The sequence below is a fragment of the Fringilla coelebs genome (genome assembly GCF_963513975.1).
Source record: "Fringilla coelebs genome assembly, chromosome: 24".
Taxonomy (NCBI): domain Eukaryota; kingdom Metazoa; phylum Chordata; class Aves; order Passeriformes; family Fringillidae; genus Fringilla; species Fringilla coelebs.
In genome coordinates, this window is record NC_140050.1 from 2,823,750 (window position 1) to 2,847,091 (window position 23,342).

The 23,342-nt window shown below is 50.8% G+C and overlaps 1 protein-coding gene across 1 annotated transcript; it reads right to left on the minus strand.

Moving 5' to 3' along the window:
* Nucleotides 1–1,425: 1,425 nt before the first annotated feature.
* Nucleotides 1,426–23,014, minus strand: FZR1 (fizzy and cell division cycle 20 related 1). The gene is made up of 14 exons (XM_084221010.1): nt 22,912–23,014; nt 11,069–11,209; nt 10,569–10,694; nt 10,280–10,343; nt 9,393–9,520; nt 8,902–8,984; nt 8,283–8,466; nt 8,029–8,094; nt 7,538–7,640; nt 6,151–6,335; nt 4,546–4,779; nt 3,861–3,965; nt 2,636–2,728; nt 1,426–1,634 (listed from the first exon to the last, which is right to left on the minus strand). The coding sequence occupies exons 2-14, from the start codon at nt 11,135–11,137 to the stop codon at nt 1,593–1,595; spliced, it is 1,482 nt and encodes a 493-aa protein (XP_084077136.1). The 5' UTR covers nt 11,138–11,209; nt 22,912–23,014; the 3' UTR covers nt 1,426–1,592.
* Between the last annotated feature and the right edge of the window lie 328 nt (nt 23,015–23,342).

Consider the following 23,342-nt stretch of genomic DNA (forward strand, 5'->3'; position numbering starts at 1 on the left):
CAGCTCCTCACCAGTGACTCCCAGGGTGTGTGACACAGGCACAGCACCACCAGCCTGATCCAGGCACGGGTGTGGTGGCACATGTGGTCCAGGCTGTACTGGCCTTCTCACACCTTGGCTCACCCTAAGGATACTGCTGGTACTGGGGACAGGCAATCATATTCCTACCACCTGGTTTTAGGGAAAGAAGGGAGAGCAGACAAAGCAACAAAGGAACAAAAGAAAGTGAAAGCATTACCTATGCAATCTACAGGGAGAAGACAAGTCTATATACACAGCCAGGGAATTCCTCATGGAACAAGAAGCAACGCTGGGAGAGGGCAGGAGGCAGGCAGGGCCTGGGCAGGGCAGGCATAGGTCAGATGGAACAGGCTGTGCAGCCTCACAGCTTCTCTTAAATTAAAAGCACCACACACACACACACACACACACACACACACAGCATTTGTGATACACCCCATGGGCTCCAACACCAGCCAGAACTCTCGTCCCACACAACTAAAAAACCCCAAACCACACACCAAAACTCAACAGCAGGGCCCTGTGTGGGACTTGGAGATAACAAAAAAGCAACGCTGCAGCCCTGCTTCAGGAGAACCCCTCTTCCAGCCAGAAGAGGCCCCACTCACCCCAAAAATCAGATCTTTAGAATTTATTTTTTTTTTCTCAAACACACCCCAACTGCTTTTGGCCTCATGGAGACTCCAGAGCAAGGCACCCACACAACAGCACCAAAGGAAGCTCCACATGCACAGGTGGCTGGGGGGGTTTCTTTTTTTATAAAGTCCTTGCTTCTGCTCTCTGGTAACTCTCAAGATCAGCCCAGAAGATGAAACAGCAACTGCAGAACTTCTTGAATCTGCTCCCTTAGAGGTGAAGCTTTTTCAAGTCTCCTCCAAAGTCTAGAGCCCCAAAGTGTATTTGTTCAGAGGCAGCTGACAAGCATGCCCAAAAAATCAAGATATCTTATGGAATGATCATGTCAAGTACTACAGTACCTGTCTGGGGGGAAAAATAAAGAAAAAAAAGGAAAATAGGCAGTTCTCCAGTTTCTTCCTGGAATGGGGATGCCAGGCTATGAACAAAGCCCTTAGATGCCCAGCCTGGAGCTGTGCCCCTCGCACCAGCTGTACCGGACCAGTCTGGCTGGCTCCTGCCTCCAGAGGTGGCACTCTGGGACACAGAGCAGCACGTCAAACCCCTTCCCACAGCAGCAAGGAATGCTCCTCTCTCGCAGGAGGCACACCATGGCAGTGGGGATGGCCTCGGTCCAGTCTCAATGGTCCATGTCACACGAGTCCTCCCCAGTACCATCCTGACGGCTGGAGGATGCTGGGTGAGCATTGCTCTTGTACCCGTTTCCCTTTATGAAGGATGAATCCAATAACCTTTGGCAGTTCCCTCCCCTCCCCACCCCATCCCAAATACTGCCCAGCCCTGTGGGTCACAAGCACATATTTAATGAGCTGGGTCCTCCTGCAGTCCCACAGCTCTCCCTCCCCTTGGCTGGGCTCCGGAGGTCCATGCACACCGAGGGAGTGGTCTGATCCTGGAATGTCAGGCTGTAGGTTCCCGGGGCACAGGGAGGGGGTTTATCGTATCCTGGTGAAGAGGTTGAGCACAGATACAGACTCCTGACAAGGGAAGAAAAAGCAGGGGATAAATAGCTGTTACTCTACGTGCTTCTGGGTTGGTTTGTTTTTAACCTGGTATCTCTAGCTCACGGCATGATCCCAGCTCATAAATCAAAGTCCAACACCATAAATATTCCCATGGGTTTCTTCCAAATGGTAACATGTGCCCAGCTGGTGAGAGTGCCAGTCACAGAGCTCTGCAGGCAGCTGTACCCCATTGATGGCAAGAACTGGAGGACCCCCAGGAGCAATGCCAGCTAGCCCCAGTCCCCTCCTCCAAATCCCTCTCTCAGGCACCCAAGAAAGCTCTCAGACCATCAGACACAATCTGCTTTTGGTGATGCCGAGTTGTCACTGGCAGAATCTATGATCCCATTTTCATCCAAACCCCCATTTTAAGCAGTTTTATAAAGAGGCAGGGGATAATAATAGAATCACAGAATGGTCTGGGCCTTTAAGTTCATCTCCTTCCACCCTCTGCCACAGGTTGTTCCAAGCCCCATCCAACCTCACCCTGGATACTTTCAGGGATCCAGGGGCAGCAACAGCTCTCTGGGCACCCTGTGCCAGGGCCTCACCACCCTCCCAGGGAACAATTCCTGCCCAATATCCCATTTAATCCTGCCCTCTGGCAGTGGGAAGCTATTTCCCCTTTTCCTGTCCCTCCAGGCCCTGGTCCAAAGTCCCTCTCCAGCTCTCCTGGAGCTCCTTTAGGCACTAGAAGGAGCCTTCTCTTCTCCAGCTGGACACCCCCACCTCTCCCAGCCTGCCATCACCTGAGGGCTCAGCTGTTCTCTCTGCTCAGCAGCCCTGGACCAGCCCGGAGAGGGATGCTGTGTCACACCAGCCTTGGGCACAAAGGGCGACCTTTTACTTAAATCTCAGCAAAGCTGAATCCTTCACTGCCCCGGCCATTGATCTACAGAAAGGGATCAGGGAGGAGGCAGCAGAGCAGAGCCAATGTGGCCTGAGCTGCCCCAGGCTGCCATGCCTGACCTTACCTTTGTCGAGCGAGTTTTACTGAAGACGTTCCAGAAGCGTAAGGTTTCGTCTCCAGCTCCTGTGACAATGGCCTCCCCATCAGGGGACATTGCCTAAGGACAAGACAACAGCCTTTAGCACCTGCCACATTTTTGAGGCTGAAAACAAGACTTTGTTGGAATGCAGGAGAGATTTAACTGTCCTTCCTACTTGAGTTGAGAAGCCAGCTACCTCCGCTTCCAGGTGCCTCATGCAGCCTCAGGTGCAATTCGGGCCCTGGCACCTGGCACACATGGGGGGAGTGTTGTGGAAAGAATACTTGTTTTAAGAAATCCAAGCCATGTGTAAAGTGAGGCTGTTCTTCCCAGGATTATCAACCTGCCTGAAGGCAGGAAGATGATATGACTGGATTTTCTGGCTGTATCGGTTGCTTACATTGGGCTCTACCCCCCAAAACATTATCAGCATTTGTCAGCTCCATCATGAACTGCTGACACCCCCATGTAACAGTAACAGCAGATATGAGATGGATCAGGATTACCCACAACAAATGCTTCATTCCCTGGGCAGCACTCATCAGTGAAGAGGTGTGAAAGTCTTCTGGGAGCAAGGAGAGAAGCTTGTGCTTCATAAAATCACAGAATCCCAGAATGCTTTGGGTTGGAAGGGACCTTAAAGCACATCTCATTCTGCTCCCTTCCACTATCCCAGGTTGCTCCAAGCCCTGTCCAGCCTGTCCTTGGACACTTCCAGGGATCCAGGGGAAGTCACAGCTACTCTGGGCAATCTGTGCCAGGGCCTGCCCACCCTCACAGGAAGAATTTCTTCCCAATATCCCATCTAACCCTGCCCTCTGGGAGTCTGAAGCCATTTTCCCTTGTCCTGCTATTCCAGATCCTTTTCCAAAGTCCCTCTACAGCTCTCCTGGAGCCTTTGAGGCACTGGAAAGTCTTTCTGGAGCCTTCTCTTCTCTAGCACAGAAGAGTTTTCTTAAAAGAAAACTCAGATGTTTCCTCAGGAGAGTTTGGCAGGCTTTACTATCATTTAAAAAGCCTCACATTTCCATAGCAGCAAATCCAAGTGTCCCTTGCAGGCACAGAAATGCGACAAGAGTTTTGCATTGCTCATGGGGAGCGTTCACATTCCCACCCAGACAACTTATGGTGCCACTGGCACCGCTGCTTTGGGTGCCGGCTGAGCAGCCCTACAGCCAGGTGAGCAGCTAGAGCCATGGCCATCACTCACCAGGTACAGGACTCGATAAGAGTGCCCTGTGAGCTTTGCTACTTGAGTTAGCGAGGGGTATTTCCAGACGAGGATCTGGTTCTGGGAGTATCCGTGGGTGCTCACCTGAAAGGGGAGAGGGGAACATACATCACAGAATCATGAAATTGTTAAGGTTGCAAAAGACCTCCAAGATCAAGTCCAACAGTTTACAGACTACACCACTGCTCTGGGCAGCTCACTCCAGGCCTGACCACCATGAAGAAATTTTCCCAATATCCAATCTAAACCTCCCCTGGTTAAACTTGAGGCTATTTCTTCTTGTACTTGTTTCCTGGAAGAAGAGCCTGAATTCCACCTGGCTCCACCCTCCTGTCAGAGGAAGAGAAGGTGCCCTCTGAGCCTCTTTCTTTCCAGGCTGGAGCCCCTCAGCTGCTCCTCAATAGACTTGTGCTCCAGCCCCTTCCCCAGCTCTGTTCCCTTCTCCAGACATGCTCCAGCCCCTTTCTTTCTTGTTGTGAGGGGCCCAAAACTGACCCCAGCACGTGAGGTGCCTCAGCAGCACCCAGAACAGGGGGGGTGATCACTGCCCTGGTCCTGCCGGCCACATCATTGCTGGTACAAGCCAGGATCCCTTGGCCTCCTTGCCCACCTGGGCACACCTGGCTCATGCTCAGCCACGCTCCCCAGCACAGGAAGGACTCACCAGCTCGTTGGCGTGTTTGGACCAGGCCAGGTTGCACACCTGGGAGCCAGTGTCAATGCACTGCAGGGGCTGCCCCGTGAGCGTGTTCCAGAAGCGGATGCAGCGGTCGGCTGTGCCTCCCCCCGAGGCCAGCAGCCCGTGCTGGTGCGGGGACCAGGCAATGGCTTTGACTGCTGCCAGGTGCTCTGTGTATTGTTGTACAGGACTCAGGCTGGAGTGATTCCAGACAAGGAGCTGGCAGAGAGAAGAGACATGATCAAACCCTGTGCCTCAGTCATGTGTCCACTACACCCACACGGCCCAATGGGACTGATGAGGGCAGTTGGGCAACAAGCTGATTTCCCATAGCTCTGCTCAGACATGCACAGCTCCACTCTGCACTTCACTGAATCATGGAATGGCTTGGGTTGGTTCAAGCTCATTTAGTTCAAATCCCTGACAAGGGCAGAGACACCTTTTAGTAGACCAGGTTGCTCTCAGCCCCATTCGACCTTGCCGTGAACACTTTCAGGGATGGGGCAGTCACGACCACCCAGACACCACACTCAGCTGAGGAGCTGTCCTAGCCCCACACCATGTGGCAGGAACAGGCCCTAAGACAAGGGAATAAAGCTAAAGAAACAGTGTCACTGAAGGGGGCCTCAGACCCTGCTGTTCTTTCTGGCTGCATCATTCCAGAACACATCCAGAAATCTGCTCAGCTCATTAGGAGTTATTCTGAGCAGGAGGAACTTGGTCCAACCATGCTGTCACACAGGCACTGGGCACATTCCCTACCTAGCAACCCGCTCCAAAGGGCTTGGAACCCGCTTTTTTGTGACAGATGCTTCTCCCATATGGTGCTCAGTGAGCTGCAAGCCTGCGCTACAGGTATGAGAACTCACAGAGCTCTACCTCAGCTTCCTGCTGCATACAAACATTACTGCAACAAACGTGACCATACATTACCCAAACAAAGCCAGGAATGGCAGCTTAGCAGTGGCTTTGTTGAACTCAACCCCCCGAGCCAAGCTAGAGATTTAATTAGCCAAATACAGAAGCAAAATTAAATTTGCCTTTTTCATTTTATTAGGAAGAGAAGACTGAGTAGAAGCTTAGCATGATTTATGTTTGGTCATAGTCCAACAACCAAAACAAAAGTCCTTTTCAGAGAGGCCAAACGTCCTTAAGAATCACTGAACCATCAAGGCTGGACAAGACCTTTAAGATCAAGTCCAACCTTTGACCTAATCCCATCATGCCCACTAAACCATATTGCATATCCACTTGTTTTTTGAACACTTCCAGGAATGGCAACTCCCCCACTGCCCTGGGCAGTGCTTAATCACTCTTTCAGTGAAGAAATTTTTCTCTAATCATAGAATCGTACAATGGTTTGGGTTGGAAGGGACCTTAGAGCCCACCTAGTTCCATCCCCTGCAATGGGCAGGAACACCTTCCACTAGACCAGGTTGTTGCACGTCCTGTCCAGCCTGGCCCTGAACACCTCCAGCAATACAATGACATCCAACCTGCACCGCCCCTGGTGCAACCTGACAACATCTCCCCTTGCCCTAGAAAGAAAGGGGGTGTGACATTTCCCATGACCCCCTGGAAGGACTGTACCTTATTATCGTTCCCTCCAGAGGCGAGGAGCTGGTGGTCCGTGGACCATTTGAGCCCACAGACCTCCTGCCTGTGTCCCTGGAGCCGCCGCTCAGACTGCAGGGGCGGGGTGCGGATGTCGCGCTGCAGGATCATCCTGTCCCGGCTCCCGGACGACAGCTGGTCCGCGTTCCACGCCAAGGCACCTGCAGCAGGGCAGAGCTTCAGAGGCTGCTCTAGGAGTCACTGAGGCTGCAAAAGACCTCTAAGGTCACCAAGTCCAACCCTCAGCTCAGCACCACCACCACGTTCCCCACCAAACCATGTTCTTGGAGTGCCACATCCCCATGTCTTTTAAACACTTTGCAGGCATGGTGACTCCATCACTGCCCTAGGCAGCCAGTTCCAATGATTTGTAACCCTTCCTGTGAAGAAATTTTCCCAATATCCAATCTTAACCTCCTCTAGCACAGCTTGAAGGCATGTCCTCTCACCCCTGGGATCACCTGGCTCCACCCTCCTGTCAGGGAGTTGTGCAGAGCCAGAGGGTCCCCCTGAGCCTCCATTTCTCCATGTTGAGCCCCTTCAGCTCCCTTGGTTGCTTCTGGTGCTTCAGTCTCTTCCCCAACTCTGTTCCCTTCTATGGACATGCTCCAGCCCCTCAATGTCTTTCGTGTTGTGAGAGGTCTAAAACTGACTCCAGGATTTGAGGTGGGACCTCAGCAGTGCTCAGCACTGAGGGATGGTCACTGCCCTGGTCCTGCTGGCCACATTATTAAGTCCAACCCTTCCAGTCCTGCAGCAGTTGGTAAGCAAAATGCAGCCATCAGAGCTGCCAGGCTTTAAAAGAAAAAAAACCCTAACAAACCTCAAACCACTCCTTACAGACCTCCCTTATATCCACTCTCTGGAGTCCTAGATCAGGGCACAGATAGAGGTTCCCTGAACAGACTGACTGCAGGTATTACCAATCTCACTTCACAGTGCAGTAAAGCACAGAAACATCTTGGAATGTGCATGGATTTCCCAAATCTCACCCCAGAGCTTAGATTAACAACATCTCTGAGTAGAAAAAAACAGCTCTCCAAAAAAGGGAACTGAAAATCTCAGTGTGAAGTTGCCAGGAGGGCTGAAACTGGAAGCCAGTAGCAGTGAAGAGATGTTGTAACCAAACCCAAAAAACCTCAAGCAAGGAGGAAACACCTGCTGTAACACCCAACCACCATCACACCCAGATCGGAACACCAGAGTTATGAGATGATAATATTTTGAACCTGCTCAAGAGGACAGCCAGGGATAAATATCAATCCTGGTATTCTGAGTTCTCTATTTCCAGCAGATCCCTGGCTAACAAAGTTCCATCAGGAAGGCGAGACCCCTCAGAATCCTCTGCTTCCCCACTCCTTACCAACTCTGGCTGTGTGTCCCTCCAGCATGGAGAGCTTCTTTCCTGCAGCTGCATCCCAGATCTGCACAAAGCCCTTGTGAGTGCCAACGGCCACCAAGTTTCCCTGCACAAACAGAGAGCCAGGATCAGCAGAGCCAGGAAGTACAGTCAGAAAACTTAAAGTTGAGGAGAAGACTTGACATAAATCCCACGAGATGGAAAGCATCCAGAGTTCTTCCATTTGACATGTTTTTCCCTACTGAGAGGCCCAAGCAGCCTGTCTGGAATATATTTATTGTAACATTTTATTGTCAAGAGTTGAAGAAGCAAACTGCTCTTTCTCCCTCCCACTCCTCTTAGCAACGCCTGGAGAACCTCAAGATACAAGAGGCTGCTCTCCATCCCCTCTCTTTTAGCAGAGAAAACCCAACTCAGGGAGTTAACTACAGCTATGATGACAATGACTACGTGACCCATGTCTCAGCTGTTCTTGCTGACAGTGTCATACTGACCCGCTCTGACCAGCCCACGGATGTCACAGAATCACCTTCCACAGAGAGGTCACACAGCCGCGTTACCTTCAGAGAGAAGAACGGGGTAAGAAATGTGGCATTGTCACACTGGTTGTCTCACAAACCAGAGCTGTGCTTGGGATAGAGTGTGACAAGTGCTGAAGCCCTCACACAGCACATTCCATAGCACTGGAATGCTGGAAAAACCCTACATCGATGGGCAATTCAATCTCCAGACACTCATGACCATTTACCTGACTCGTACAAGCACTCCACAGGTAAACACAAGTCCCAAGGCCAACGCTGAGGACGTTAAGAGAGGACCAGTCCACCAGGTTCAGGTAGAAGTCATCCTGCAGCTCTGGGGCATCCAGCACTTTGAAAGGAATCTTGGAGATTTTCCGAGTTGGTTTTCGAGGTGATCTTAGCAGCTTCTGACTGTTTACAAAAACAGATAAGAAAACAACTACAGGAATCTGCACATCATAGCAGATGGGAGACACGGGTGCAGCCACTCTTTATAGAGCACTCTGAAATTTCTTCTACAGAAATGCAGACACAAAAAGGCTGCACAACCTTTTTTCAGCAGCAAGACTGGAAGGAATTAGGTTCTGCCTCTACAAAGGAGCTACGAAGCAGAAAAGTAAACTGATTACTAAGAGCTGACCATGACACGTCAAGCACATAGACAGGTTGGGCACCTGAAGAAATTCTTAGAACTTGACTGTTTTATTTACTATCTCTCCAGATTTCCAAACCCAATTCACATTTATTTTAGAGCTTTAGGCAGAAGTCCTAGAGAACCTCACTGAACCCTCTGTCCTCTCTGTCCCAGCCCTTCCCTTCTTTTAGTTTGCAGAGGACCAGTGTTACCTTTTGTTGCTGACAGGAGACAGGGAATAGGGTGAGACCTCATTGCCATCATCCGGGCTGGAGCGTTTTGTGCTGAGCGAGTACTGCATAAAGAAACACCTTGTGAGGACTCTGGTATGCCCTAGGCCTGGGGCATCACTCCCAACATGCACTGGTAACAAGCTAATTCCAACACCCAGTTTTTCCTTTCCCAGAAGCTCCAAAACCATACAAAACCCCTCAGCAACACTCCAAGTCCAAAAGCCTGATTTTCACCACACTGTCCAAAAAGCCTGGCTCCACCCAGCTTTCCTGCCAGTACAAACACAGGAAGCACACTGCTTGCTGCACACTCAGGTTCCATTTGCAGGCCACCACATTTGTTCTCAACAGCGCATCTCAGCCAAGCCCCAACACCAACTCACTGCACAAGCAGCCTGGCAGAGCCTTGTGCTCTGTTCCTGCGCCACACACACAACCTCCACTGGTGCTGATGCAAGTAACCAACTTACAGTGAAGAGAGATTTCTTCTCTGGGGTGGATGGCTGCAACCTCCTGTCCTCTGTCTGGGGGTCCTGCACCTTCTCAATCCCTGCTCCCAAGAGTTCATTCTTCAGTAAGGCAGAGTAGGCAAGGCCATCTGTAAACCCAAACAAGCACTGAGCAGAGAGCTCAGAGCAGGAACAGCAGGGAGTAACAGGATCATGTGTGCCTGACCTGGAGAATGGGAGGCTCCAGGGAGACCTTAGAGCCCCTTGCAGGGCCTAGAGGGGCTCCAGGAGAGCTGGAGAGGGACTGAGGACAAGGCCTGGAAGGACAGGACAAGGGGGAAGGGTTCCCCACTGCAAGAGGGCAGGGATGGATGGGATATTGGGAAAGAACTGTTCCCTGGGAGGGTGGGCAGGTCCTGGCACAGGGTGCCCAGAGCAGCTGTGGCTGCCCCTGGATCCCTGGAAGTGTTCAAGGCCAGGCTGAACAGGGCTTGGAGAAAAATGGGATGGTGGAAGGTGTCCCTGCTCATGGAAGGGGGTGGAAGGAGACAAGCTTTAAGGTCCCTTCCAACCCAAACCAGTCTGTGATTCTACAGCTTGTACTCTCACAGAGTCACTTAATAAGCCTGGGGCCCCCATTTAGAATCAAGATTAGTAGCAAGTTTCCCCTCCTTCCACTCCATTAGAAAAGTGATTTCATGACACAATAAACCAAGGCATAGAGACAGCCTCTTGCATCCAGACACCCATCAAAAGCAGTGAGCTGGTACTCACTGATGATGTGGGCATTTCCCAAAACACCAGCATGAGTTTCGGCATAAGCATGAAAGTGCCAGCGTGGCCTTAACTTCCCCAGCAGTTTGCAATAGAGCTCTGAGCACTGCCAAGCAGTAGAAGGGAGATCTCACCTTTGCCAGTGTCTGATGTAGCATCCTTTGCTTTTCTGTTTTGGCTTGGTGATTTTTCATTTTCCTGAAATGGAGAAATATGCCATCACCATACAGAAACCTCAGGGTTTATGGTGAAATAGCAAATGCAGGGAGCATAGGGTTTGAGGACACACACTCAGTGGAACACTTCTGGGGCTGCAGAAGAGCATGGTGCAGAAGGTAAGCAGAGCAATCATTCCAGCCAAAATAACAGGTATCACTTCTTTGGTTCCAAGGCTGAGCTGTAGGAGAAGGGAGCAAAACTTACATTTATTCTGTGGAAGTTGATGCTCCAGTTGGCCCCAGCTCTTGAGGGAATGAATCTGTCACCATGCTTACTAGGAGAAGACATTGGAGAATTGGAAGGTGTCAAGGTTCTTCTCATCTCTGCTACCTGAATTAAAGAAAAAAAAGACACTGAACTTACTCTTGTCAATCAAGCCTTGGAGCTGGTTAGCTTGTTAGGCCTCAGTTTTTTATGTTAAACGTGTAGTTGCTGAGATAATGTATTAAAAAGGTATTACTGAACTCCACAAAAATATCTTCACCTCTTTTTGCAACCTGAACCGAGGTCATATATTCAAAAGCTCTCTTAAAGTGAAGCTATTTGGGTATTCATGGAACAGCTGAGGAGTTCACACCTGCTCACAACCTAACAAAAGACTGTGGTTTGCTTTGAGGAGGTGCCAGGTCTTTCAAAAGCTCAAGGAAAACAGTCACAAGTGAGACAGACAACATAACAGTGAGCCTGAGCCCATCTGTACTCACACAAGGCATTGTGTTCTCATTCTGTATGTTGATTTGGCGTAGGAGACGTCTCTCATAGTCCTGATCCATGGTGGGAAGTGGCTGGAGAGATCAGCCGGCTCAGGAATTTATGTTTGCGAAGTCCAAGCAGTAACTAGTGTGCTGCAACAGACAGGAGAAGAACAACAAAATGTTACATTCCTCCCTGCTGAAACAGCCTCTCCAAAGTCTCCTAAACCTGTTCTTTGAACTTGAGACCACTTTTCCTATCCAAAACATTAGTGCCAAACTTGTGTGACACTGAAGAATGCAGGCAGCTGGTATTTTGTGTCTGACAGGACCTCAGCCAGTCCCCACCCCACCTGGAGCAAGGACTGCCCCCGGGCCCTGCAGCAGAGTCTGGCAGTCCTTCAGGACATGGGCACGAAAATTCCAGGCACCTGCAACCTGTCCTGTCCAGGCACTGGCACCAGTTGCACAGAGAGGTGTGGCTGCTCTGTTCATAAAGGTGTTCAAGGCCAGGTTGCACTGGGCTTGGAGCAACCAGGTGTACTGAAGATGTCCCTGCCCACGGCAGGAGGTGGAATGAGATGGGCTTTAAGGTCATTTCCAACCCAAAACACTGTGGAATTCTGTGATCCCACTACAGCCTGTCCCACTGCTCAGGTCAGGGGCACAGGAGCAGTGCTGAAGGTGGGATGCTTTTAGCCATGTCAGAAGTACTGCAGACTTTTAACACCACCCACTGGAGGAACGCATGAGGCATCTAGCAGTCCCAGTGAACATTCCATGTCTGATGCCTGCACTATCCCAAATACTCCTCCTGGCTGGCAAAAAGCTTGCTCACTCATATAGCTATACAGTCTAGAGGCAACATTAACCTCATTTAAGCACATATTTTAAGCATATATTTTAGGACAGGGATGCTTCATAGCTGAGATTTGCCTGGCAAATTAACATGTGCATCAATAAAAAATAAATGGGCTGACACTTGCGTGAGAATACACAGTCATAGCCCTTGCCAAGCCCCAAGGGCAGAGAGCAGCACCCTCAGGGTCCAGCCTTACCCATCACACACCTCGTGTGCCTTATCCACAGCTGACATGGGCACAAAAACACCCGGAGACATCACGTTGGTCTTTCAACCCAAGGTAAACATGTCCAAAGGCAAAGGTACAGCTAACACATAAGCAAATTCCCACAACACACAGGCATCTGGAGGCTGTGCAGAACATAAAGGGATCTTCACTCCTGTTATTGCATAAACATTTATGGCACCTGGCCAGAGTCCCAGCTGCACAAATGGTGGTGCCTCAAGATACAAACTTGTGGTAAAATCCTGGAGGCAACTGCACACAAAGCTGTGCTGGGAGGAGGCTGCCCAGGGAGCAGCTGCACAGTGCCCCACTCAGGGACAGCCCTGCACTGCCTCCCACTCCCTCCTGGGAAAGGCTGCCTCCAGGAACCACAGACCTGCCCAGGGCTTAAGAGTTAAAAACTGGGGGCAAGTCACCGAGCTACAAGGGGTCCAGCAGCACACACTGCAGTTCAGTAAGATGTGATGAAGTTTTACAATACTCTGAAATAAGCCTGAAAACAAGGCAAAGCACACAGACTCCACACTGCAGAGCTGATGGCCTTGCACCTCAGAAAGTTACAGGAAATGGGGTGACATCAAGGTGGTGACCACTGGGGTTCCACAGGGCTCCATCTTAGGGCCAGTTATCTCAAATGTCTTTGTAAGTGACTTGGGGGCAGGACTGGAAGGTCCTGAGTGGGTTTGCTCGGGAGGAACTGCTGACATTCTCAAGGGCAGAGAGGCCACACAGAGAGACCCTGACAAATGTGAGGACTGGGAAATCCCCAGCTGAGTGATGTTTAACAGGGCAAGTGTTGGATCCCGCCCAGGGATGGAGCAGCCCTGGATGCAGGGACAGACTGGGAATGAGAGGCTGGAGAGCAGCACCATGGGAAGGGCCATGGGGGTCCTGGTCAGTGGCAAGTTGGATCTGAGTCACTGCTGGGTCCTGGCAGCCCAAAGGGCCACCCTGTCCTGGGGGCACCAGGCCCAGGGAGGGATTGTCCCACTCTGCTCTGCCCTGGGGCAGCCTCACCTCCAGTGCTGGGGGCACTTTGGGCACCACAGGATCAGAAGGATCCAGAGCTGGTGGAGAGTGCCCAAAGGAGGGACACGGAGCTGGGGAAGGGGCTGAGGAGCAGCTGAGGGCACTTGGCTGGTTCAGCTGGAGCACAGGAGACTGAGGGGAGGCTCCTCGGGGGCTGCAGCTCCTGCCCAGGGCAGGCACAGGGGCAGGGGCTGAGCTCTGCTCTGGGACAGGGACATGGGGCCAGGAAGGGCTGGAGCTGTGCCAGGGCTTGGCATGGAGCTCAGGGAAAGGTTCTTCCCCCCGAGGCTGCTGGGCACTGCCCAGGCTCCCCAGGGAATGGTGCCAAGGCTGCCAGAGCTGCAGGAGCTCTCAGGGCTGCTCAGGGTGGGGGTGTTGGGGTGGCTGTGCAGGGACAGGGGCTGGGATCAAGGATCCCCGAGGGTCCCTCCCAGCTCAGGAGATCCTGTGGTTCTTTGAGCTATGCCATTTTTCAGTACCAAAACTTGGACTTCTTACAAATGCTGAAATGCTCTTCTTCCTTAACATTAAGCATGCCAACACTTTCACAGGAGCATCCCTGAAATAGACAGTGCCAAGCTGGTTCTGATCACACCTGCTTACCTCTACCACCTCCTCCCCCAAGCTTTTCTCTTTTTTAATTTAACACATTACTCCCATATGTTCTTTCAGCGTCAAAACTGGAGAAAGCTCCCAAATTTAACAGAAATCAGCTTCCACCAAATGAAGCAGAATCAGAGACGACATAATTGCAGGGAAAAGTTAGAAAAATCTGTGATGCTATTCATAAAGAAGATTTAGAAAATAAAAATTAGTGCATGCCATATCAAACACTCTCCCTTGTTTTGAAGTTTACTTACCACCGCCCTCACCGACCCACAAGCTACCAAATGTGTGTCTCAAACGAAGCAGTTCAACAAAATGCCCCCTCCCCCCTTTTCTTTTTTTGGGGTGTTGTTGTTTTAACACCATGAGTAAGAGAGCTCAGCCTGCAGAACCCACACGAGGAGCGTGATCAGCCAGGGAACACCACACATTTTAAGTGTCCTCCCAAAATGGCTCAGCACAGTATTCGTGAGATCCAGATCCAGTTACACAGCAAAGAGACATTTTAAATTCTGCATCTGAAACACATTTGACTATCGAGCTTTTTAGTTCCCATCTGCCGAAATTTCACCTACAACTTTCACTCAGAAACACAGCACAGATTATTCAACAGAGAGACCGCAAAGGCAGAACACAGCAGTGAATGTTCAGCACCTAAATAGTGACATGTTTTTACCCTAAAACCTGTGCCACTAACAAGCCCAGGGAACAAGCAGCACCTCTGGTTTGTGGTACGCTCTTGTTGTCTCTAAATTTGTCCGTGGGAAGTGAGTGGAAGTGAGTCCATTTCCCCCAAAGCAAGTACAAAAGGCTTTGCCAGAAGGACTTGGGGGTGCTGATGACAGCTGCTGAACATGAACTGGTGTGTGCCCAGGTGGGCAAGGCAGCCAGTGGTACATGGCTTGTATGAGCCACAGTGTGGCCAGCAGGACCAGGACAGTGACCATCCCCGTGTGCTGGGCACTGCTGAGGCCCCACCTCGAATCCTGGTGATAGTTCTGAGCCTCTCACAAGAGGGCTGGAACATGTCTGGGGAAGAATGGAGCTGGGGAAGGGGCTGGAGCACCGGGAACAGCTGAAGGGAAGCTCAGCCTGGAGAAAAAAGAGATTCAGGGGAGACATTCTTGCTCTCCACAACTCCCTGACAGGAGAGTGTAGCTGGGTGGGGGTCAGGCTTTGCTCCCAGGGTGTGAGGGACAGGACAGGAGGAAACAGCCTCAAGCTGTGCTAGGGGAGGTTTAGGTGGCACATCAGGAGGAATTTCTTCATGGAGAGCATGATCCAACACGGGCACAGGCTGCCCAGGGCAGTGCTGGAATCCCCATCCCTGCAGGGACTTTACAGCTGTGTGGATGTAGCACTTGGGGACATGGCTTAGGGGTGGCCTTGGCAGTGCTGGGGGGATGGTCTGAGTTGATGTTAGAAGGCTTTTCCAGACTGAATGATTCTGTGAGCCAATGATATGTGGGTTTGAAGTTCCCTTCAAGTTGAAGAAATAAAAGATCTTGAGGAGCGACATGTGCTACATATTCTTCAGACACTATTTTGTTACTAATTATGCAGTTTATGCTTGGAGAAGAAAGGTGGGATTTGCTGGAAGGGTTTGGATCCCGTGAGAAGAATTTGTACTCTGACTTTATGTTTTTCATGCACCTTCTGTCCTGTCTCTGAATTGGCTGGATTCTCTCACAGCTCATTACCTTCAGAACAATACTTACAGGCAGAGTTACGGTGCTGAACAAGTGCCTTTTGTTCTTTTTATTGACCCAACCACCTTCATGCATTCAAACACGAAAGTGTTTTTTTCTTGGTATGGACGTGTTTTTAATAAGCCAGCATGCAGAACACCAGGCCTGGCAGGGAAACAAGGAGAGTAATTTCACAAAATTATTTCTGTGGTTTGAGGCAGGCTGTACCTGTTTGGATTCTACAGCACACACTGAAGGAGGTGTAAGAGATGCAGGTTGGTTCTGTCAATTCAGACATGCTCTGCTCAAGCAGTTCAAGAGCTAGATAATTCCTCACCCTTTTTTATTCCAGAAATTGTTAATGTACCTTCTCTTCTGGAAGGTATTTGGGTGGGTAAGCATTTAACACAAGAGGTGCTGATGAAAGTGAGAGACTTGGAATACTAAAGACAGCATGTAAATGTAAATGTAGATGTAAAGCTGAATATATTTCCTAATTTACACAGGGCCAAAGGGGGGTAAAGGATGCTTTGGTAACTTAAATACCATCAAAGTTATGTTGATGCTTTATTTTGAAGCATCTCAAGTCTGAAAAAGGTTGCCTGGAGCTTTTCTTACTAGTAAGCCCTAAACAGACCCCAAATTTCTAGTCAGCAGGCACCTTCCCACACCCAGAGATGCTGCCTGCTCTTTGGGCCTGCATTAAATGGCAGAGGCTTTAAGGTAAAAACATGTCACTACTCAGGTATTGGATGTTTCCAAGCTCTCTGGAATAGCCCCATCATTTGCTAAGGAGAAAGCTACACAAGTACTTAGTCCTCCAACTCATGACCAGCAGGGCTGAAAATCAAACCTAGATGTCCTGCTTCCCCAAATCCAAAGTTTTCATGTTCTTTTGATTTGACTAAACCCAATCACAATACTTGCAAATCACTAAGGCAAAGCCCTCAGCTGGCAGCAGAAATGGAAGTTCCTCTATCCCTGGCAGCTGCAGTGTCCTGCCCCTCCTCATGCCAGCTCCAGGCGCTGACCATGTCACACAAAAAACCTAACTTGGCCCCAAAGGGTTGACATTTTGGGCTGGTTTAGTAAGCATCTCCTCCTCCTCAACCTGGAGTACTGCACACTATTACCAGTTATAGATTCCTTTACAGGCTCTTGAACAAGCTGTAAGGGAAAAGAGGAAAAAAATACCACAACAAAAAAAGCCAGGCCATAGTTTTTAGCTGTGAAATAGTCAAAACTATTAGGAATGCATTCAGAATGCCAAGGCTTCACAGGACAGCCACTGGGAATGAGAAAGATCCTCTGTGCTTGGCCAAGCTCAAGCAGAGCTTGTCCACGTTTAACCCACAGGAACACTACACCAACCAAGCAAACCTTTTCAGGAACTGGCCTCCTTTCAAATCAGCAATAGCACAGAAAGTTAAAGTTGAGTGTTTTACCAATATTTACCTTTTTAAAGTTACAAGATTATATTTGTTACCCTGCAATTTACTAGGGTATAGTGTGAGAAGCATTTATAAAATCAACCATTTACCTCTATGCAAGGGGAGCAGCTAAAGCTTTATTTCAAAACAAACTACAATCTTTGCTGCCTTGCCCTCATCAGAGAAGCACATTCACAGCATTGTACGACAGAGATCACACTAATGACAAGTAAAAATTACTCGAGTGTTATGGTGTCAGATGGGATCTTCACCATTAGTCCTCACACTCCTGAAGATGCAATACTCCACCAAAATCCAAGATGCTGGACTATGGCAAGAGCCATCACACCACAGCAGTATTCTTCAGAGCATAAGATGTAGGTGACTGCTCTTCACTGAAGGTCCTGCAAAATTCCATGTTGTTCTGCCTTTCCAAAGCATCTTGCCAAGCACCTCCTGCCCTGGGCACTCAGAAACGCCTTTATGCACTCACAGCCATCAGCCTTACAGTGCTCCTGTCCCACAAGTGCCAACTCTTAGTGACCAGCAATACACACAAACTGAACTCCAGTTTCATTTGAAGGCAGAGTGGTTCAAGGGCAGAGCCAAACACTGACTGCACCTCCTGCCTGCACTCAGCCACCCAGACTGGAACCGGAGTACAGAAGCTGGAGATGTAAGTGAAATGCACAGTGATCCATGCCTCCCTTCACTTCCCACAGCAGAAAACATCTCTCCTTCCTCACAGGCAGAAAATATTCCCCTTTCCTCACTGGCATGGGCCCAACCAGCAATCCTGATCAAAGGTGACAAACATTTGACCTCTACCTGCACTCACAGACAAGCTTCAAAACTTCCCACGCCCTTCCATGACAGCTTCAGAAGCTCAGGTAAAGCTTCACATCCACCATCCCAAAGCGATGCACAATCCCACCACAATGACAGAGAAACTCTGACTAGTAAACCACAAAAATGCAGGGCACTCTGATGACCAAGGCTGCAGGAAGCCTGCAGGAGCCAAGGATGCAATGCTCATGACACAGAGCTCTGCTTGTGGCCTGGTATATCATGAGCCTGCAGAAACTCAGGGTTTTAAGACCTTCAGGAAACAACAAAATCTCTGTCTTGGGAAGGGCCTTTACCAAAGATAAACACAGACAGCACTAATCACAGAATCCCAGAATGGTTTGGGCTTGAAGGCACCTTAAATCTCATCCCCTGCCATGAGCAGGGACACCTTCCACTATCCCAGGGTGCTCCAAGCCCCAGTCAATCTGACCTTGGACACTCCCAGAGATCCAGGGGCAGCTACAGTTGCTGTGGGCACCCTGTGCCAGGGACTCCCCACCCTCACAAGGAGCAATTTCTTCGCAATGTCTAATAAATCTTGTCAGTACACCATTACAAGCCCAAAAGGTTTTCACCAGGGTTTTTGTATACACAAAAGTTGCTCTTAAATGCAAGTGCTCCTCGAAGAGGACACTCCAGAAAGCCCACCAGGAACATGACTCTTGCTGCCTCTCACACAGATGATGCTCAGGTATGACCACTGCTTTCAGCACAGATGTTTTTCCTAAATCCCTTTTTTCTCCACAACTAAAGGAAAAAAAAGGGAAGATGATAGTCAAGTCTGTACTCCAAAGACCAGGCTATTTTCAACCTTTCAACTAAAACTGAAATACAAGTGATGGCAACTACAGCAATCAGAACCAGCAGCCACCACACTGATGCAGCCACACAGCAGCCAGGCCCCTTGCTGAGGGGTTCCAAGTTTGCCTCAGCCAGTTTTTAATAAGTCAGGAGAATTGTAGGGTTGTTATTTTACCTTCATAAATGACGTTTTCATTCAATACACATCCCACTGCAGCGTACCATTGTCTCTTGGCAGTGCAGAGCTTATCCAAGCAGACATGACAACCACGCACTCTGCAGAGGATTTCTCAGAAAATCACCACTATTAAGTCCTTTTTTTATTGCTTTCAGGTGGTGATTATTTCACCTTTTCATCATGATGTTCTGTAAATAAGAGGGACACACTTGTACCCAGGGAATACAAAATACAGCATGAAGCCCTCAGCAGTGCAGGAAGCCTTGCACTGGGAAACAAAGGCACAACACATGGGGTCACTTTGATGGTACCTCTTGCCCATGGGCCAAAAGGCCCCTAATTAACAGGAAGTTTCCTTAAAGAGTTTTATCTGCTACAAAAGCAAAACAAACAAGAGGTAGCAGGAACACTCCTGTTTCAGAGATGCAGTAATTGGCCAAGGCACCTGGTGAAGCAGCGCCTGCAGCCCTGGGCTCTGCTGGTTGTCACCTGGCTCAGGGATGCTCCAAGGGCTGAGGTGAAGAGCAGGTTCAGCTCCAGCAGGTCTTGCCTGAGAAACACCAAGTGCTGAGCAAGTTCTGCTGCTCCCATTTGCCAAGGGAAGAGGCTCCCACTGGTCCCCATGTGCTCAGGCAGCACAGCCCAGACCCCCCATCCCTTCGGCAGGGGCTAGAGGCTAATTCCTGCATTGCGGAAGGGGCTGGGTATGATTTCCCCAAGGTACTTCTTGGCAAGGAAAGGACATGCACAAATCTTACAACGTTCTGCTTTAAGATTTCATCTCAGTCCAGGACATAACCAGTGCCAAACATGTGCCTCTGATGAGGCAGAGCCCAATTAAACCCCACAGTTCTCTCCAGACTGCATGGCCCCCAGAACTCCCCTTGGCTATAGGAGCTGAGCTCTGGGTAGTCGCTGACCTCCAGAGAGGACCAGTAACAGCCACAGCACTTCTGTTTCCACCCTCACCTGGAGGCAGTTTTTCCCACACAAACACATTTTGTACAAGTCACTGAACAGACAGGAGAAACAAAGGTTCTGCTTTCAACCAGCACATAATGACACCTATTTTGGTAATCACCTAGAAGACATTGACTTATTTAATTATTCTGTGTAGATTGAAAAAATCATTTAGGTTGGAAAAGCCCTCTAGGACCAGAGTTAACTATTCCCCCAGCACTGTCAAGGCTACCACTAACCATGCCTCAGGTGCCAGATCCACATGTCTGTTGAATCCCTGCAGGGATGGGGACTCCACCACTGCCCTGAATATCCCAGTGTTACAGAGAATCACAGGGTGGGACAGGTTGGAAGGAACAAAGTGATCATCTGGTCCCAGCTCCCTGCTTAAACAGGGTCATCCCTGAACACACAGCACAGGAATTGTGTCCAGACACTTCTCCAGAGAGGGAGACTGCACACCTTCCCTGGGCAGCCTGTTCCAATGCTCAGTCACTGCACAGGGAACTCCCTGAGTTGTCAGTTCTTGCCTCTTCCTCTTGTCTCATTGCTGGGCTCCACAGAGCAGAGCCTGGTCTCTACTCTGAGCCCTCCCTGCAGACACTGAGACAGAGCATGAGGGCTGAGGTCCCCTCTCAGCTGTGTCTCCTCTCAAGGCTGAACAGGCACAGCTCACTAAGCCTTTCCTGAAGAGAGATGTTCCAGTCCCTTCAGCATCCCTGCAGCATTCACTGGACCCACTCCAGGAGCTGCATATCCCTCCTGCCAGAACTGGACACAGCACTTCAGATTTGTCTCACCAGGGCCAAGCAGAGGGGCAGGGTCACCTCCCTCAGCCTGCTGGCAATGCTCTTCCCAATGACATTCCCTCAGCTGCTCAGGAACAGTCTGTGGTTTACCAGGACACCCAGGGCTCTCTGCAGCTGCTCTCCAGCAGGTCAGCCCTCAGCCTGGACTGGGGTTACTCCTTCCCAAGGTGGAGGATCCTGCACTTGCCCTTACTGAAGTTCTGACAGTTCTGTCCTGCCCACCTCTGCAGCCTGTCCAGGCCCTTCTGCAGGGCTGCACAGCTCTCGGGGGAATTGGCCACTGCTCTTGCTTTGTCAGCAGCTCAGGAGGCACCAAACCCTTCATCCAACCACTGATGGATGAGTTAAACAACACTGGGCACAGGACTGAACCTGGGGGGGGGGGGGGGGGCTGATAAAAAGGAAGTGGGGATGGACAGAGTGAAGTACTTGGATCTTAGGGACACAGGGTCCTTAGAAGTTTTTTAATAAGTTTTTACATGTTGGTCACTCCAGACTCAAAGAGGACTGACTTACAAGCAGAAAAAAGGACAAGAAAAGGCCACAGTCTGCATTTTATAACAACTTACAGAATCAGGGCTTTTTTGTTTGCTTCTGTTTAGTAGTTTCTATTCTCTGTCTAATCACATTTTTCATATGGTTACTGACTTTAATAATATTCAGTTTCCCTTCAAAAAATCCACAGAAGACAGTTGTCCAATTATCTTGTACTTCCAAGTGGGTAAAGACAGCTGAAACCAGCAGTTTTATAGATACACACTCTGGTAAGGCTTCCAGTAAAGGAGAAGTCAGTGCACTATAAACAAAGATTAAAAATTCACCAGCAGCCCTGTCCTCAGAGCTTTACTGAAAGGTCAGGCATCCAAAACCCTGCTTCATCATAACACCAAAGGTACTGAAGATGTAATGGTGCCCCTGGACAAACTACAAAAAGAAACCATAGAATTTACAAAACATGACAGCCTCAGTCAACAGCTCCAGAAAACTCTGCTTCTGTGTTATTATAATATTAAAAAAACCCAAAATCAGACTAATACAAGATTATAGAATCACACAGTGGTTTGGGTTTGAAGGTAGCTTAAAGCTCATCTCACCCACCCCCTGCCATGGGCAGGGACACCTCCCACTGTCCCAGGGTGCTCCAAGTCCCATCCAGCCTGGCCTTGGGCACTGCCAGGGATCCAGGGGCAGCCACAGCTGCTCTGGGCACCCTGTGCCAGGGCCTGCCCACCCTGCCAGGGAACAATTCCTGCCCAAGATCCCATGTAGACCTGCCTTCTCTAAGTGGGAAGCCATTCCCTCTTCTCCTGTCCCTCCAGGCTCTTGTACAGAGTTTCTCCATCTTTTTTGTCAGCTCCTTCAGGTTCTAGAAGTCTGCAACGAGGTTTTGTTGCTCACAGCACAACTGCTCTCTGAAGAGCCTTCAGCACAAAATACTGGGGTGTCATCATTAAATACATGCAGGAAGAATCAGCAACTCACAAGAAAATGGGCACAAACCCTTCAAGAGAGCTACAAATCAAGAGAAAACAATCCTCCATGCCATGAACCCAACAACACCTTCCCGAGGTGATGCCAATGTGACCTGACAAACCTCCCTGCCCCAGCAGAACCTTCTCACCGCCTGGAGGACCTTCAGCTCAGGCTGATCCTGCGTACAAATCCCACGTGCAAAATGTCAACAACACGTTACAAACACCGTGATGAAAGCGATAACGAGCTCCCTCAGACCCCAGAGCCGTCGGGTGGGCAGGGGCACATCCACCCGTGCTGTACGTAAACAAGACACTGCCGGCCAAAGTTTCGGCTGCTGCTTGGCAGATCCACACCACTGAAATCTCTGTTACCGTTTGTGTTATCAACTTGATCAAGAACCCAGAGTTAATCCAGGCTCCGGTTTTTTCCGTCTTTCCCCAGCGGGCGAGGGCACACGTCCCGAGTGAAGGGCTTACACCGCGAGCTTCCAGCTGCTCTGCACAGCCCCGGCCCCGGCTGCAGGTTCGGGATGCCCGTTACCAAACACACGGGAGCGTTGGGGCTCACCGGCCCCGCTGAGACAGGGCACAGCCCGCCTGGGCCCGCAGGAACCGGCACAGACTGGGCCCATCCCCGGCCGCAACAGGCGGGGAGGGAGAAGCGGGGCTGCTCGGTGACCGGACGCCGAGGGAGAGAGAGAAGGAGGAAGGGAATAAAGGAGGCAAGGCACCCCCAGCCCCGCCCGGCCCGGCCCAGCCCGGCCCCTCCGCACAGCCCTGCCCGGCCCGGCCCGGCCCACAGGCCCGTGCCCCCGGGGAAAGCGCGGCGCCCAAGCCTGCCGCAGGGCCGCCGCCCAGCCTAGCCTAGCCTAGCCACGCCGTGTCGTGCCGCGATGCCGTGCTGTGCTCCGCACCGTGCCCCGGACGCTGCCCCGGCCGTACCTGCTCCGGTGCCGGTGCCACCGGCCCGGCCCGGCCCAGCTCCGCCTCCTCCGTCAGCACCCGCCGGCCCCGCCGCTCCACAACATGGCGGCCGCCCCCGCCCCCGCGCGGGGCACGACGGGAGCGCGCCCCGCCCGCCGCTTCGAACACACACAGGAAGCGGCGGCGCGCGGCGCCATGGCAACGGCCCCGCTGACGTCACAGCCGGGGCATGACGTCATGGCCGGCTCGGGTGTCTGTGTGTTCCTCCCGGACCGCCGCGGCCCCGAGGGGCTCTTTGAGTCCTTAAGGAGCCCTTGGGGGGCAGTTCTGGGGTCCTTAGAGGGTTCTTTCGGTTGCTGGGGGGTGGGTGTGCTCTTGGGTCCTTAAGGGAATTATCTTGGTCCTGGAGGGGCTCTTAGGAGGGCGTCTTGAACCCGGGAAGGGACTCA